This window comes from Cyrtonyx montezumae, unplaced genomic scaffold, assembly GCF_038088225.1.
Source record: "Cyrtonyx montezumae isolate F1298 unplaced genomic scaffold, pur_monq_1.0 scaffold_4, whole genome shotgun sequence".
Classification (NCBI taxonomy): domain Eukaryota; kingdom Metazoa; phylum Chordata; class Aves; order Galliformes; family Odontophoridae; genus Cyrtonyx; species Cyrtonyx montezumae.
Window position 1 is genome coordinate 12012519 of NW_027072045.1, and position 14459 is coordinate 12026977.

The 14459-nt window shown below is 51.4% G+C and overlaps 1 protein-coding gene across 2 annotated transcripts in view; it reads left to right on the plus strand.

Annotated features, from left to right (window-relative positions):
• ASCC1 (activating signal cointegrator 1 complex subunit 1) overlaps positions 1–14417 on the plus strand; it is a 23993-nt gene extending 9576 nt beyond the window's left edge. For both annotated transcript variants that reach the window (XM_065747038.1, XM_065747037.1), the window contains 5 exons: positions 1215–1351; positions 3083–3202; positions 6121–6248; positions 7544–7623; positions 14238–14417. In XM_065747038.1, the coding sequence (XP_065603110.1) occupies positions 1215–1351; positions 3083–3202; positions 6121–6248; positions 7544–7623; positions 14238–14354 (582 nt within the window). In that variant the 3' untranslated portion in view covers positions 14355–14417. The remainder of the gene's footprint in view (positions 1–1214; positions 1352–3082; positions 3203–6120; positions 6249–7543; positions 7624–14237) is intronic.
• Positions 14418–14459: the final 42 nt, after the last annotated feature.

The window sequence follows — 14459 nt, forward strand, 5'->3', positions numbered from 1 at the left end:
CAAAAAGGCTTTTGCTGCCTTCCCTCTGGGAAGGAGTGAAACGGAGACATCCACCTTTCCTGTCCTATGCACGGGCCATGCCTAATATAATTCATCTGTGCTCGTTGTAGGCTGCTGCGTGGTGCTGAGGCTCGCAGCATGCTTTGCCACCAGCAGGATTTGGGGTCTCAGCCAGCAATAAAGCAATTAGCAAGGCGAAGGCAGGTATGTGCTCCGTCAGCTGGGGACGCCGAGCTTTGCTCATCTAGCCCAGCTTGTAAGTGCTGCTGTCAGCAAGGATATGGGTGCTGCCACAGCGTGAACAATGCCCGATGAGATGTGAGGCATTACACCAGCTGAGGGATGCCGTGTTTAAATGTCGGAGAGGTTTTATTTCAAACTCTGAAGCTCGGTTAGAAACTTCAAAGCTGTCACTCGCAGTCAGTGGGCTTTTATTTTCGGATGCACAAATGCTTCAGTGGTGTAGTGGGTGGTGTTGGATTCTTCTGGAGCTTAAAGAGAAGGTTAGTTAACGTGCTGATGGGAAGTGGCCACTAAATGGAAATAATTGTTTTAATATGGGTGTGTTAACCATCCTCGAGGTATTTTTTTGAACATCTGAGAACAGAAGAGCATGTTCCTTAAAGCTGAGTGTAAGCACTGCTCCACCTGGGAACAGTTCTTCCCCAGCAACAACACATAGCTCTTCTTTTAGAGGGAATTTAAACTTAATTCATCTCAGCAAACTATAGGGCACCTGGGAATGAGAAAAATGTAATTAGCAGAGCTGGTATGGACTGTGCTAGTGTTGTGAGGTGCAACCTGTGTTTAGACAGGATTTAGAGGCTTTTTAGAGCTTGCCACTGCAGCTGGCTCCAGCTTTATTGTGCAGAGAACATGCTTCATTCAAGTTCTAACCCTGCACTGATTTGTGCTGGGTCTGTGGCTGGTGGCAGTCACTGCTCTTGACAGTCCTGGAGGTCTCTCTGACTGGAGCCTGCCTTAACGAGCCCTGATGTGCCTTTGGGCCTTCCTGCAAAGGCACACGGTGCTGGGCTCTGCCTCGCTCCCAAAGTCTGCGTGATTTCCTCTTGTTTTAGCTTTGAGACTCTAGCAACTTGCCCAGAGTTGAAAGGTGTGATGCTAGTGGCTTGCTGCTTGTTCCCTGTTGTGTGGATCCCTCTGATAGAGGTATGTGTGTGTGCCTGAGATGAGATGCTGTGATTGATTTGCAGGATCACGGGGTCAGCAGCAGCCTGTTCCAGAACCCTGCAAAGCTCCACCTGACTCTGGGGACACTGGTACTGCTGAACGAACAGGAGATCCAGAGAGCGTGTGACCTCCTGCAGCAATGCAAGGAGGACTTTGTAGAGTAAGTGCTGCAAAGGGGTGTCATCACCAAGGGCACATGTGGGGGCAGAGAAGCAAGCTGGCTTTGAGGAATGGTGAGGAGTGCAGCCTCACTGTTCAGTGTGTCTGAACCGTGTGTCTGAACTCCAGAAACTTAGGAGGCTGAACGTTTTGAGTAGGAGCAGCAGAAATCACCAGGAAACCACAACCCGCATTGCTTCCAGTGGTGCTCCAGCCCGCTGCTCCCTCCTGCCTCACTGAGGTGTCCTTGACATGCATTTCTGGGTGCAGGGAAGGCAGTGTGAGCTGTGTGAGTCATCACTCTGAACCCGTTCAGCGGTGCTCCGGGACTGGGGCTTTCTCACCGCCTGTTAACACGGAACTGCAGATATTACAGCTAGAACAGTACATGTGGTTGAATGACACCATAATTAGCTTATCTCTGTACAGCTTAGAAATTGGAGATGGCCTGAGGGGCTGCTGTGTGTCTTTTATTTATTTATTTCTGCAGCGCCTTCGCGCAGAGGACACGGATTCTTGATTTGTATTTCTTTATTTTCTACCCTGGTGCGTGAGGAATTAGCCACGCTGTGCCAGCTGACACCTGTGGGAATCAGTGCTTGGCCAAAATTCTTTCCTCCTCTAAAAGGAAGGCCCCCTTTTTTCAACTGCTGTACAGAAGTGCAGGCATTTCCAGGAGGGGCTGCCCATGGTATATGAGGAGTGCCGCCCTCCTCTGGAGCAAGTTGAGCTGAGACAGAAAATCTTGACTCTGCACTTCCTTTGGAGGAAGAGTCAACACTTGAATGTGTTAACAGGTTATTTCCCGAGCTAGCCAAATAAATAGACATTTAAAATCAGTTCAGGCTGCCTTCCGCCCACATGGACCTTTGTTAGCATTTGTGTACTTTTACTAAATGCAGGTGATGCTGTCTGCAAGTCACTTTGCCCTTTTTGTACCATTTTTGGATACTCAGCCTCAAATGCTTGTAGTCTTACTCATGCTGTTTTCCTCCCAGTAATCATACTGGGAGAGGAAATCACACTCCCCTGTTCCACCTGGGAAGCATTACTGGGAACCTCTCGGGCAGGCAAGCAAGATCAGAGAGCAAAGTCATGCTCCCTCTTAACTCGTGGTCATTCCTTCTGCCTGCAAGACCTCAGCACTGAATGAGGCAGCAGCACTTGCTCTGGCACCTGCCTCCCTGTGATGTGCTCCTAGAGAGCAAGGAGGTGTTTGGGAGCAGATAGGCTTCCCAGTGTGCTGCTAGGTGTGGGAGTGCATATTATATCCTGCATGCATTTTAGGTTTCGCCTGCCTGCCGGAGTAGCTGTTTTTAAAGCAGCTCTATTTACTTCCAGTGTTTGCAAGTGGATGTTGAAATGTACTTAAAACTGCATTCTGCATCAAGTGCTTTTGCCAGTGAAAATCAATGAACTGGAGGCTTTGTGTGTCACAGTTGCTCTCTTTGCAGGGAGTGCAGCAGCTTCTCTGGAATGAAGGGTTACAATATTTGACTGCTGATAGCTTTGGCAAAAAGTAAATAGAGATTGCTGCTTTGAGATGGCCTGTGATTACTGACAGGTTGACTTAACCACATGGCTGAAACAGTGAATGCATGAATTTAAATGTTTTTATGGCATTCCCCGAGATGATGAGACAATAGCAGCCGTAGCTTTTTGAGCTTTAGAAGTTAGGCAGGAGGAATGCTACACAGATTTCTAAACAGTTGTGCTTTTTCTTCCCTTTTAGCCATATTACGGGAGGCAAACCCCTGACTGTGGAGGTGGCTGGAGTGGAGTACATGAACGATGATCCTGCCATGATGGATGTCCTTTATGCCAAAGTCCACATGAAGGATGGCTCAGACAAGTGAGTTCCCTGCACCCCTTTCCCTCAGCCCAGGAAGCAGCAGCTTGGGGACACTCAGCTGCCCGGAGTTGGTGGTGCTGCTCGCAGTCCTTGGGCTGGCAGTCAGGAAGATGAAGTCATTCTCACTTCCTAAACCAGCTAAGGCAGTGGTGTGTTTGCTCTTGGAATCAGTCAGCAGTGGTGTGGTGAAGGATGTCGTTTGTCTCTGTAGCAGTCTGTCGGAGTGAGTGATGGCCTCATGGCTCAGGCGGTGATGAGATAGGAAAGGGGGTGCTCCCCAGGTGACTTAGAACACAGGGCAACTTGGCCTCTGCTGCCTGGTTTCCAATGCATGGACCTTTGGACAGCCTGATTTATTGTGCAGCATTTCATTGCTCTTAAAAGCCAGTTAACACCAAAAAATCCTTAGGAAAGTGCAGCTTGGTTTCAGAGTCGTTTTTCGTGTCTCAGTAGCCTGAAGCACATGCTTGGTGTCAGACACCCATCTTCTGACCTCTGGTGTAGATGTCAAAGCTTGGTTGGTGAGTTTGTGCTGCTCAGTGCTCTGACGTTGCTTCAGCTGAAGGCTCTGCCACAGCCCTCTCCAGGATACAGTGCTCCTCCATCTCATTTTTGACAAGTGCATCAGCAACAGCAGCATAATCTCTAAGTGCTTTCTCAAAGACTGGGGAAGTGCAAGAGCCATCATCTTCCTGCACTGTTCATGTGAGGTGGGTGGGGAGGCGGCAGGGGAGCAGCCAAGAGAGCTTTAGCCTTCTCTTTTTGAGTGTTGGCCTTCTCTTTCTTAGCTTTTCCTGGAGGTGCTGCTCTTTGCTGTCTGATCTTGCTGGAGGACAACAGGAGCAAGCAGGGGATGAGCAGCACAGCTGGAGGAGGGAAGTGCCAGCAGGAACCTGGTTAAGGAGGAGGGGATGTGTTCTAGCGGCTCCTTTCCCCAAGGGCCCCATGCTTAATGCCCTGGGGAAAAACATGCTTAGGTTGCTCTGTTGAAGTAAGAGATCAGTGGTGAGATAAGAAAACAGGTGGGGAAATTAAAGTGTAACAATTGCTGAGAGGCAGTAGGAACCAAAATCTTCCTGCTTTCAACTCTTCCACTTTGAAGTCTGTCCTACCCTGACAGAGGTGAGATAAAGCGGATGGGGAGGGTGAGGCAACCAGGGTGATCTACATCAGACAGGGGGAGGAAATGAGGGAGAAGCACTCAGAAAGATGAGGCAGATGCTGGATGACCCAAGTGCTCTTCAGTCAGAGTGTTGTAGATATCACTATGTGTTACAGAGCTGAGCTATGGACGCCTTTTCTTCACTCTTTGGATGACCTTTTAGGTGTGGTGCTTGCAAGTCTGCTTGCTCTTGTGTGTGTCTGTGACCGGAGAGCAATCCAGTAGAGCCAAAGTGGGGCCTAATGTGGGGCAGGCGTGTCTGCCTGTGTTTGGGGACAGCTTGGATTGCTTGGGCCTGACCCTGCCACCTGCCTCAAGTGCCAGCCCTGCCTGTTCTGCTGAGGAGTCTCTTAGCCATCGTGCTGAAACAAAATGCTGATGGGCTGGCAGAGCTGCCCGTGGCTGGGGACTGTAATGAGAGCTTCCAATCCGCCTGCCATTGGAACTGGAGACATGCTCTCCAAGGAAGGAGCTTGCTGCTGAGGTGGTGCCTCCTATGTCCTTCACAGAGGTCCTTAGCTGAGGTTTTGGCCTAACCCAGGCCTTGTGCTTTGCATGACAATAGGAGGCTGCCAGGCTTCTGTTCTGCAGCACCATTTGTTCCTTTTGCTTAGGAATAGGTTCAGAGAGGGCCACATGAGTGTAACATTCTCTCCTCAGCCCAGTGGGTCCTGCCATTACCTGTGAACTGATTCATCTCTCCCAGCAGAATGAATTGGCACTTCTCTCTCTTGCCTGCTAAAACCTGCTGCTTTTTGCTGAGGGACATGGGCAGAGCAGGTTGGGAGCAGCTTCTGCTGGAGGAGCACAGCAGCCATGCGCTGTACTGTGCTGTGCCATGCTGCTCTGTGTTGGCTCAGGCTGCTGCAGCCCATGTGAGAGGTGTGTGCCTTCCTGCCTCCTGCAAGACATCCTGCTGGCTCTATGTGGCTCCTGGCGTGGCTGGGGGGCGGAGTTCCTCCCTGATCTTTGCATGATCTTGATCAGCTTAAGCCATAAAGCAGGAGATTTGATTTACCCGACTTAGCTTGCATAACTGCAGACAGCATTAGGGGCTGGCAAGCCCTTCTGCACATAGAAAGGCTCAGTCTGAGAAGAGAGATCATGCTCTGATGCCTCCCTCACGGCAAATAATTTCCATTATAATTCATTCTAATTTGTTTTATTTCCTTGATTAACTTTATAATGCAATAAAGCACCATTTTCACTTGAGCTATTCTCTGTTAATTTGTTGTAGTATTGTCCATAATGATATCCATTTAATCTTTGTCATTGCTAATTTTAAAAATCACTGATGTAAAGCCAGAAAATAGCAGAAAAGTATGACAGTCAGAAGTTGGAGAGTCTAGAAATTGCTGCGTGGCTGCCAGCAGCCCACGGGGGCCAGGCACGAGCAGGTGGCATAGAAGCGTGTCCACCCCAAGCCCTGGAGCCAACCTCTGTCTCTCCAAGCTCAGCTGCTCTGCAGAGCTGTGGTCCCCTGGGGACCAAAGTGCCTGAATGCCCTGGGGACTGTAGGTTTGGGCATTGGCAGCAAATTCTGCTATGCTAAATCCACCCTGCTCAGTGGGATGTGTGTAGCAGAGGAAACGAACGCTGTGCTGTGCTAGCTTCCCCTGCTCCCTTTTTTTTGAGTGAATGCAGAGACCTCATTTCACATGTGCTGCCCTTCCTGGAAGAAAAAAGCAGACACTGTCAGTGCTGGAATTTCTCCTCAGCTTGCTTTGCTCAGTTCTGTCTCCTTTTGCCTTCCCAGGCTGCAGGTGATCGCTGATCAGTTGGTGGAGCGGTTTGTGGCCTCTGGCCTCATGCTCAGGGAGTGGGATAGGGTGAAACTGCACGCCACTGTCATGAACACACTCTTCAGGAAGGACCCAAGCAGTGGTGGGTATCTCTGTTCTTTACTGGTAAATTCATAGAATGGTTAGAGTTGGAAGAGTTCTTGAGAGCACAACTCCCCTGCAATAAACAGGGACACCCACAGCTCCATCAGGAGCTCAGAGCCCCATCCAGCCTGACCTGGGGTGTCTGCAAGGACACCACCAATCTGGGCAGCCTTTGCCAGTGCCTCACTGCCCTTATTGTAAAGCACTTTTTCCTTATATCCAATCTAAATTTCCCCTTTTTCAATTTGAACCCATTTCCTCATGTCCATTTAATGTAATTCTGCTGAACAGGACATGTTTTGGTCAGTAACTGTCGGCGTTTACACTTTTTATGTTGTCATGATTGTTTTTTTTCTTTTTTTTTTTTTTGTGCTTATTTTAATCTTGAAAGTGCCTTGAAGATTGTATGGGGGATGTTGCTAAATAAAACCCAAGGAAAAACTGAAAAAGCAGCCAGCAGACCTGGAGGAGGCAGGCGTGCTTTGAGTGCTTTCTGGGTCCTTTTGAAGGTTCTTTGACACAATTTCAGACCCGCTCTTGACCAGCAGCACTCACATGGTCTGGACCAGCCTCTGAGTGGCTGTGAGGGCATTAAGCCTGAAGTTGCCCTTTGAGGGGGGACCCTGCTGGCAGTGGCATCCAGTCTGTGTGCTGAACCACCCTGTCAGGCATTCAGAGACAACGGGGAGGGCTTTTACCCTGGCAGCCATAGAAATCCCTTTATATTCAATACAGGATCTGAATAGTGTTGTTAATTGTGAGTGGGACCTCATAGTTAATGCTGGAGACGTAGAAGGAATATTGAATGTATTCAGTGAGTGTGGCAAAGGTCCCTTGGACAAAACAGATCGTGTGCTTAGGGATTATATAAAACTCGAGACATCCTCTGGGGAGATGGATCTGAGATGGAGACGTTTGGCAGTCACTGCAGGCCTGGATCACTGTTCTCTATGTCTTGGTGAGTGGCTGCGTGCCTGCCTCACATAGACACACATAGATGGTGTGCAGGGGCACTCCCCACAGCATGCAGTTGCAGGTGACCTCAGGAATCACCCCAGCATAGCTGTGTGCAGGGTCTTTCCTCCAGGTGATGCAGGTGATCCTGGTGGAGGCACTAATCCCTGCGTAGTCAGTGCTGTTATCTTTAAGATCAGAGTGAAAGTGTTTTTGCACGAAGAGCTGTGCAAGGATGGTTCAGTAGCTGGCAGCTGACTTTGGGGAGGGGAAGAGTGGGGGGCGAAATACAGTTCTCCCATCTGAAGCTCATTCTGGTGGTGGTTTTTCTCTTTCCAGCTGAAGAGCGAAGCAGCGCAGTGTCTGGTAAATCATCCTTCAAGGAGCGGGAGTCATTTAATGGCCGAAACATCCTCAAGGTCAGTATGAAACAATTAGGGAAATAGAGCCAGCTGAGGATATTAGATAGCCAGAGGAGGTTGAAGCACCTCTTGAAAACTGCTTTTGACTTTGGCTTATGGGATATCCCAGAGGGGGGGGAATCTGTTTAGAAAATAAACAATCTAGATCACTCCTAATTGGGAGCATTACAGTGTTTAACAGAAGCATTCTCAAAGCTGGTGAGCTCAGATCAGGAGTACGTCACACGAATGCTAAGTGGGTGTTGGTGTTGTTGTTCACTTTGCTCGTGTTTTACCCTGGAGACTTAGGCTCGTGTTGGTTTGCAGCCCACCAGCAAGGCAGACGTTGTTGCTCTTGTTGCGCTCGCTTGTTTTGATGTCGCTAGAACTGCCGTTTCACATGCTCTTTTGGTTTGGTGAATCTCTGCTACTGCTTTGCGTGGTTCTGCTCCAGCACACCAGCAGGAAGGGGTGGGGAGCCCCACTGGCTGGGGTCAGAGGGCTTTGTATCGATGGAGGGCAGGAAGCGAGGTCCCCCAGGCTGTGGAGGTGGTAGTGCTGGGTTGTAAGCTAATTTGAGTTCTCGTTGTGTGAGCTGATTTGTTATGAGAAGAGGGAGGCAGGAGAATGCATGAATACGTGCATTCATATGGTGAAATGATAGATGTTCTGACCACGGATTGGCAGCAGAGAGACACTGAGCAAGGATGCAGGCTGTGCATGAGATAGACAGCTCGAGAGGACTGTGGGGCATCAGGGGACAGAAGAGGACTGTCCTGTGTTTGCAGTTCTGCTGTGCAATGCATCAGACACCGGCTGCATGGGATGTGAAGGCAGAAAGCAGAGTTGATTGATCTCCTCTGCACAGAGGACAAACAAAAGGGACAAAATTAGGTTAAGCTCTCACCGGCTGTGCGAGCACAGTGTCATGACTCAGCACTGCCACGTGCCGAGCGCTTGCTGTGAGACCACAGGGCTGAGCAGGCCAGCTGTGGACGTGACCCCTTTTTAGCTCCTGGTTCCAGAGAGGGCAGGTAGCAGCCCCAAGTGCCTGGAGGGGCTCAGCTTCCAGGGAGCGTCTGCTTTTCACTTTGCCCATCGGTTCTTTTTGCATTTGCTGAACTTGTCCTTGGACTTTAGAGAGACGCCTTTAAACCCCCTAATTGATTCTGTGCTGACGTGGCCCAAAGAGCTGCTGGCTGTTGGGACTGTTGTTAATTACTTCAGAGCGTGCCTTGCTGCAAGAAAATTCATCCTTCTCCCCCACCTCCACTACATTTCCTAACCTACTCGTTTCGTATTTCCCTTTGGTCTCCCACGTGCCTGCAGCAGAGCGCCCATTGGCATTAATTAATTACATGAGTCATAAATAGCTGCAGGCATCTTACCCGAGGAGCTCAGCCTCAGCCGGCCTCCTGTGTGCTCCAGCATGACCTTGCAGAACTCTACCACGTCCTCTTTTATATACATTATTTATCTGCTGCTCAGTGAGGTTGCCCTCTCACAAAGCGGCTGCGTTAGCTCCTGCAGCAGGATCTAAACAAAGGGTGTTGGTGAGCATGGTGTTAAGTCATCACACTGGGCCTCCTCCTCGCACAGCTGTGGCTGCAGCTCTGCCAGGCACGGGCTCGGCTCAGCAGAAGGCCGGACCTGCAGGTAACAGTGCGCAGCAAGGTGAGGACAGCCTGGTTCCACCGCTCCCTTGGGGCCACAGCTGATGCTTGAGTGCAGATGCACTGGCAGCAGTGTTTGCTGATAGGCTGCCTGTGCCACCCTGGGCTCCAGCTGGTATTTTGCTTTCGGCAGAACTCATCAGAATTTTATTGAATAATCCTTTGTTCTCCCCATTCCGCAGAGTTAAACATACACTCCTGTTTGTGCTAATAAATGGTTGTGCGGGCCGGTGCCTTCCCACACTGCTCAGAAAATAGATCCTGTAGGATGAGCTACGCCGGGGAGTTTAAATTACTTCTGTCTTGAAGGATATCTGTGCAAAAGGTTCCTCGGTCTGCTTGGTGCAGAAAGCCCAGGGGAAGCGTGTGAGTGATTTGTGCCTCCCATGAAGGCGCGAGACGCTTTGGCTTTGTACTTGTCTAGCTGAATCCCAAGGAACAGAGATGCTTTATGAAGCACTTCATACAGAGCGGTACGTATTGCTTCCAGGCTGCTGGTGTGCCAGCTCCTTGCACGTCCAAGTCACGGACTGCGATCCTGCTCCGGCATCTCCCAGAGAGCAGCTCCAGCCCTGTGCGAGCAAGGTCAGGCTGGGCACAGCAGGGAGATGCCAGCTTGGCAGCCCCTTTGTGCGGCTGCCTCCTCCTCCTCCCCTGCCCTGCAGGGTGGCTGTGTGCCTGGTGTCGCAGCTGGCGCAGCGCTGGCACCGAGGCAGCCGGGGCAGCTGCGTGCATCTCCGGAGCCGGGGCTTGGCAGCCTCCAGGCTTTTATTTATTATTTACTCGATCCTTTATTTATTTCCCTCAGTGAAAATGCTGAGGCTGTGGTGAATAAATAGAAATGCAAAGGAACGCCAAGGTACAGCCAAAACGTTCCAGGATCCTTCTAAAAGGCTCGCAGCAGGAAGAGAGCCATCTGAACTCACACAGCGTTAGAATTGGAGGATTGTAAGGTTTGGGGTGTGAAAGGGTGGCCTGTGCTGTGTTTGGACCAGGGGTAAGCAAGTTTTGAGCAAGGAAAGGGATACGAACCCTGCCTTAACAGCTTACAGCATTACAGACTGAGACAGCAACTCTGGAGGTGCCGCAGAGCAAAGCTTTGAGTGGACGCTGAGCTGAGGTGCCAGGCTGGGAGCTGGCTTCATCAGGACAGGGGCACGTGCTGCTGGGACAGACAAGGCATGACCTAACAGGGCCCCGGAATTGAAGGGCATGAAGTGATGGGGCTGTGTCCCCTGTCAGTCAGTGTTTTTATTGTGCTGGTGGGTTGCACGCAGACCTGGTGATGTTCTCTGTTGCTGCTTCTGTCTTGCTGGGCAGGAGTAGTGCAGCAGCTGTGGTATTGCAGCAGTTCATTTTAGGACGTTTGATGCAGCACCACGTGAAAGCAAATTCTTGGCCTGGAAGCCCTCACTGTACCCTGAAAATACCCTAAGCTCAGCAAGCTGTTAAGCAGGGCAACATCTGCCCCTGCAGTTACTGCTGCCAGTTCCCCCTCTGGGCTTGAGGAGTGCTGTGTGTGTTCTGCAGCCCCTGGCACCCAGGATGTGTCTCTGCAGCTTTCTGGTAGGAGTTAGAGGAGATGGACTCTTTCCCCGTTGTAGTTTTTAAGTCAAAAGACCCATGTTAGGTGAGATCAAGGCCACCTGGTGCACAGAAAGGATCCTGTGGTCCTCAGTGGTGTGATGAGAGCGTGTCTCCAGCACAGCTCTGAGAACTGGAGCAGTGTGTGCTCTGCAGAGGAGAGAGCTCTGCCTTTAGTTCTGATCACGCTGTTTTCGAGGGAGAGATGGGAGGTCAATGTGTGTGTGATCCTGGGGGGGAAAGGAGGTGTAGTTGGGTCACTTGCCTACAAATGGTGTGTTTTTAGTACAGGGAAAGAAATCAGCACACTGATGAGTGAAAGTGGGCAGCTCACCTCAAAGGTGCCCTGGCCCTTCTGCTGCCTGATCCTCCCAGTCTGCCTGATTTAATGGGCTGGCTCTGTGGCCAGGCTCCTCCTCTCAGTGTCTGTGAACAGATCTGGGAGGTCATGTTGGTGGGTCCTTGTCCTGGTGTTCCCAGGTGACTGACAAGCCTCCTGGCATCGCTGCAGCAAAGCCAAAGCCTTGGTCCTACAGCACCTGCAGCAGCAGTTTTTAATAGAGAGTGCTGGGAACCATAGGGATGAGGCTGCTTTGGTGAAATGCAGGGCTTGATGGTTCTTTCCTTAAACCAGTTGTACTGTGAATCCCTCATGTTGGAAGTTGGCAGAGCCTTTAATGTGCTGGGGTGTTTTATTCTTGTAAGAGAGATGTGCAAGGATCCAGTAACCTCCAAATGTCCCACTTGTGTTTGTTTCTTACTTTGCAGAATGCCTTTCACCATAGCAACTAGGGCTTGCTTTCCTCAAGTGCATGAATTTTCATGGATTTGCAGCGAGGAGGGGAAACGACCCAAAACCCTGAGCTAAAGCAAAAGCTTTGCAGCGTGGCAGGAGGAGCCAGAGATAAGCTGCCGGGGCTTTTGTGAGCACCTTGCCTCCCTCCTGAAGTCTGAATGCTTTCTTTTTCATAAGGGAAAAGAGGCTTTGGGTGCCCAACTAGTGTAAAGAGCCACGGGAAGGGAGACCTGGCTGATGTCAGCTGGTGATGGGTGCTCTGTGAAGGAGCACTGGCTCCTCATGGATGCTGCCTACCTTTCTGTGCTTGTCTTGTGCTGCTGGCCAGCCTCCAAGTGCAATTAAACCCCTGGCAGATACTCATTGGCGTAGTGCTGTCCACAGTGAATAACACAGGAATCAGATGTTTCTTTCTTGGCACCGAACTGTCTCAGAAAACATATTTTGAAAGTGAAAATAGAAGAGGAAAAAAAAATAATCCATTAATTGAACGAGCTTCCCAGATCTCGATGGGTTGCCCTGTTGGGTTTTGTCCTCTGTGTGCCCGCAGGGGATTTTGTTTGGGTTCATCTGGGGCACTCGGGGAGCTGTGGTTCAGGCCCCTTGCTGGAAGGGTTAGCTGCATTTCTCAGGATGGGGAGCTCCAGGGCTTTTTGGCTGAGTGCTGGAGACAATGTAAGGCTTTACAGCGATCAATAACCCTGACGGCAGCGCAGAACCCAGGCCAGGCAGCATGAGCACAAGCCAGAGATTACGTGGAGGAAGTTTTAAGTACCTTGGCCTCCCTCCCGGCACCTGGGCTCCTCCTGTCCTGCTGCCACCTTGGGCAGGTCCATTAATACTTCTCACTCTTGATGTGCCCATGGCAGGTGAGTTGAAGGCACGAGCTTGCCGTGGCAGCTCCACTCTCCATCATCAGCCACCCCAGCGTGGGGCAGCACTCTGATTTATTGCTGCTGTTCCTGGGTTTGCACACGAAGGTGCTGCCTTGCTCCAGGAGGGCTGCTTGACAAACATGCAGAAATAGCTCCCCTCGCTTTTGGTGTGCTGGCGTGACTTTGCTGAGGAGTGGTTTGGGGGCTGGTGTTGGGAGGAGCGCATTTGGCTGATGTCTACGTGGAGCAAGAGGTTTGATGTGCCTGTATCTCCCTGCTGTGCAGGCTCAGCACATCTACAGTGCCTTCACGCTGAGGTGTGTGGCTGGAGGTTAAACGTTAGCAGCATGCTCTCCTTGTCGAGGTCTAATTCAATTTGGGAAGGCAGAGGGTACTTAGCCGAGCGATGCTATTCCCTTGAGGGGCATTAGGATCTGGCACAGCACGCGTGGGGTCGGCTCTGCAAATTGACCTTTCCCTCCGTCAGGCTTGTTTTCATTGATAGTATTAAGAAATCCCTCACCCCCTCGGTTATTCCTCAGGCAGCGAGGACGTAAAACAGTTGGCGTGTTTGGATTTAGGGCACTGCCTTGTTGCTGCTGTGTCCTGCTCCAAGCAGATGCTGCCACTCACATCAGCCCTGCCAGTGTTCAGCATCTGCTCCCAACGCATCCACACCTCCTCCTCTCTGCAGCCCTCTGGGAAGGGGAACTGTACCAACCTCCGGGGCTCTCCTTTTCCAGAGGAAAAGGGAAAAGCACGGAGTGCTCTTCCATCTCATCAGCCTTCCTGCAAAGCAGAGCATTTCTGTGGTGAGAGATATAAATATCCTTCCCTGCTCCGCTTGGCTTCTCCCCAAGGTAAATACAAGTGGAAGCAGAAAGTAGAGGCTGAGCCCTCTGTAGTCTCTCCCAAGCCCCCGGGATGCCTGCTTGTCACAGAGCCCTCGGAGGAGGATGCTCCAGGGCCTCTTTCTACATTGCTCACAATACATCTCAGCTGCGTGGTGCCGTGACTCTGATACTCTTGTGTGGAGGAGCAGTGGTGAGGAGCTGGCTTGAAAGGAGAGCAGGAAAAAAAAAAATCAGGCTGTGGCTGTCCTTTCAATCTTGTAGTGCGTTTGCTCTCAGAAAGTACAGCTGCAGTACCAGAAATCAATAGTCCTAGCCGTGTTCTCCCTGGGAGACACACGCGCTCAGACACACGGGAGGTGGTAGCGCCTAAAAAAGGCCACGGGAACACCGAGTGCTTCGGTACAAAGGCTTTGGAAGAGCCTTGCCCTGGCTGATCCTGCTGAGGGAGGAATGGGCTCTGCAAGCAGTGCTTTTTAAGTGATGGATGTGTTTCCCATGTCCTGACGGAGTGTAGCAGGGGCAGCGTGTAGCTCTCTGAGGCCGTGCCTTCCCAGCAGCATCGCTGAGCTTCCCCGTGAGAACCTGATGTCATCTTTTGGCCGGCTTCGGGCTGGGATAAGTGGGCTGAGGCACGGCACCGGTTCGCACGCTGCCGGTCCCTTGCCTAACAAAGCGAGGACTGTAGGTTGGAGCGGGGTCTGTGCTGGGATGGTGCCTGCTGGCCCCTCTTCGGGCCGAACCGTGACCGTAAGCCCTCAGCCTGGGCTGGGAGCAGGCACCCAGTGTGTGTGCTGGGATGGGGGCAGCGGCCCTACAGCAGTAGCAAAAGGCTTTTTCTCCTCTCACGCAGCTCTTCGAGAGTTTCTCGTTCGGCGAGGCGCAGCTGGACGCCGTGCTGCTCTCCCAGCGCTACTCCTCGGATGCCTCCGGGTACTACGGCACGGCGGGGCGGCTGGCACTGCGCTGACACGGGATGGCAGCAGGGCTGCCACTCCGGGGATGGAGAACAGCGGCTGGACGTGAAGCGGGGCTGGGGTGGCAGCCTGCGGCTTACGGAGGGCGTGAGATTTTT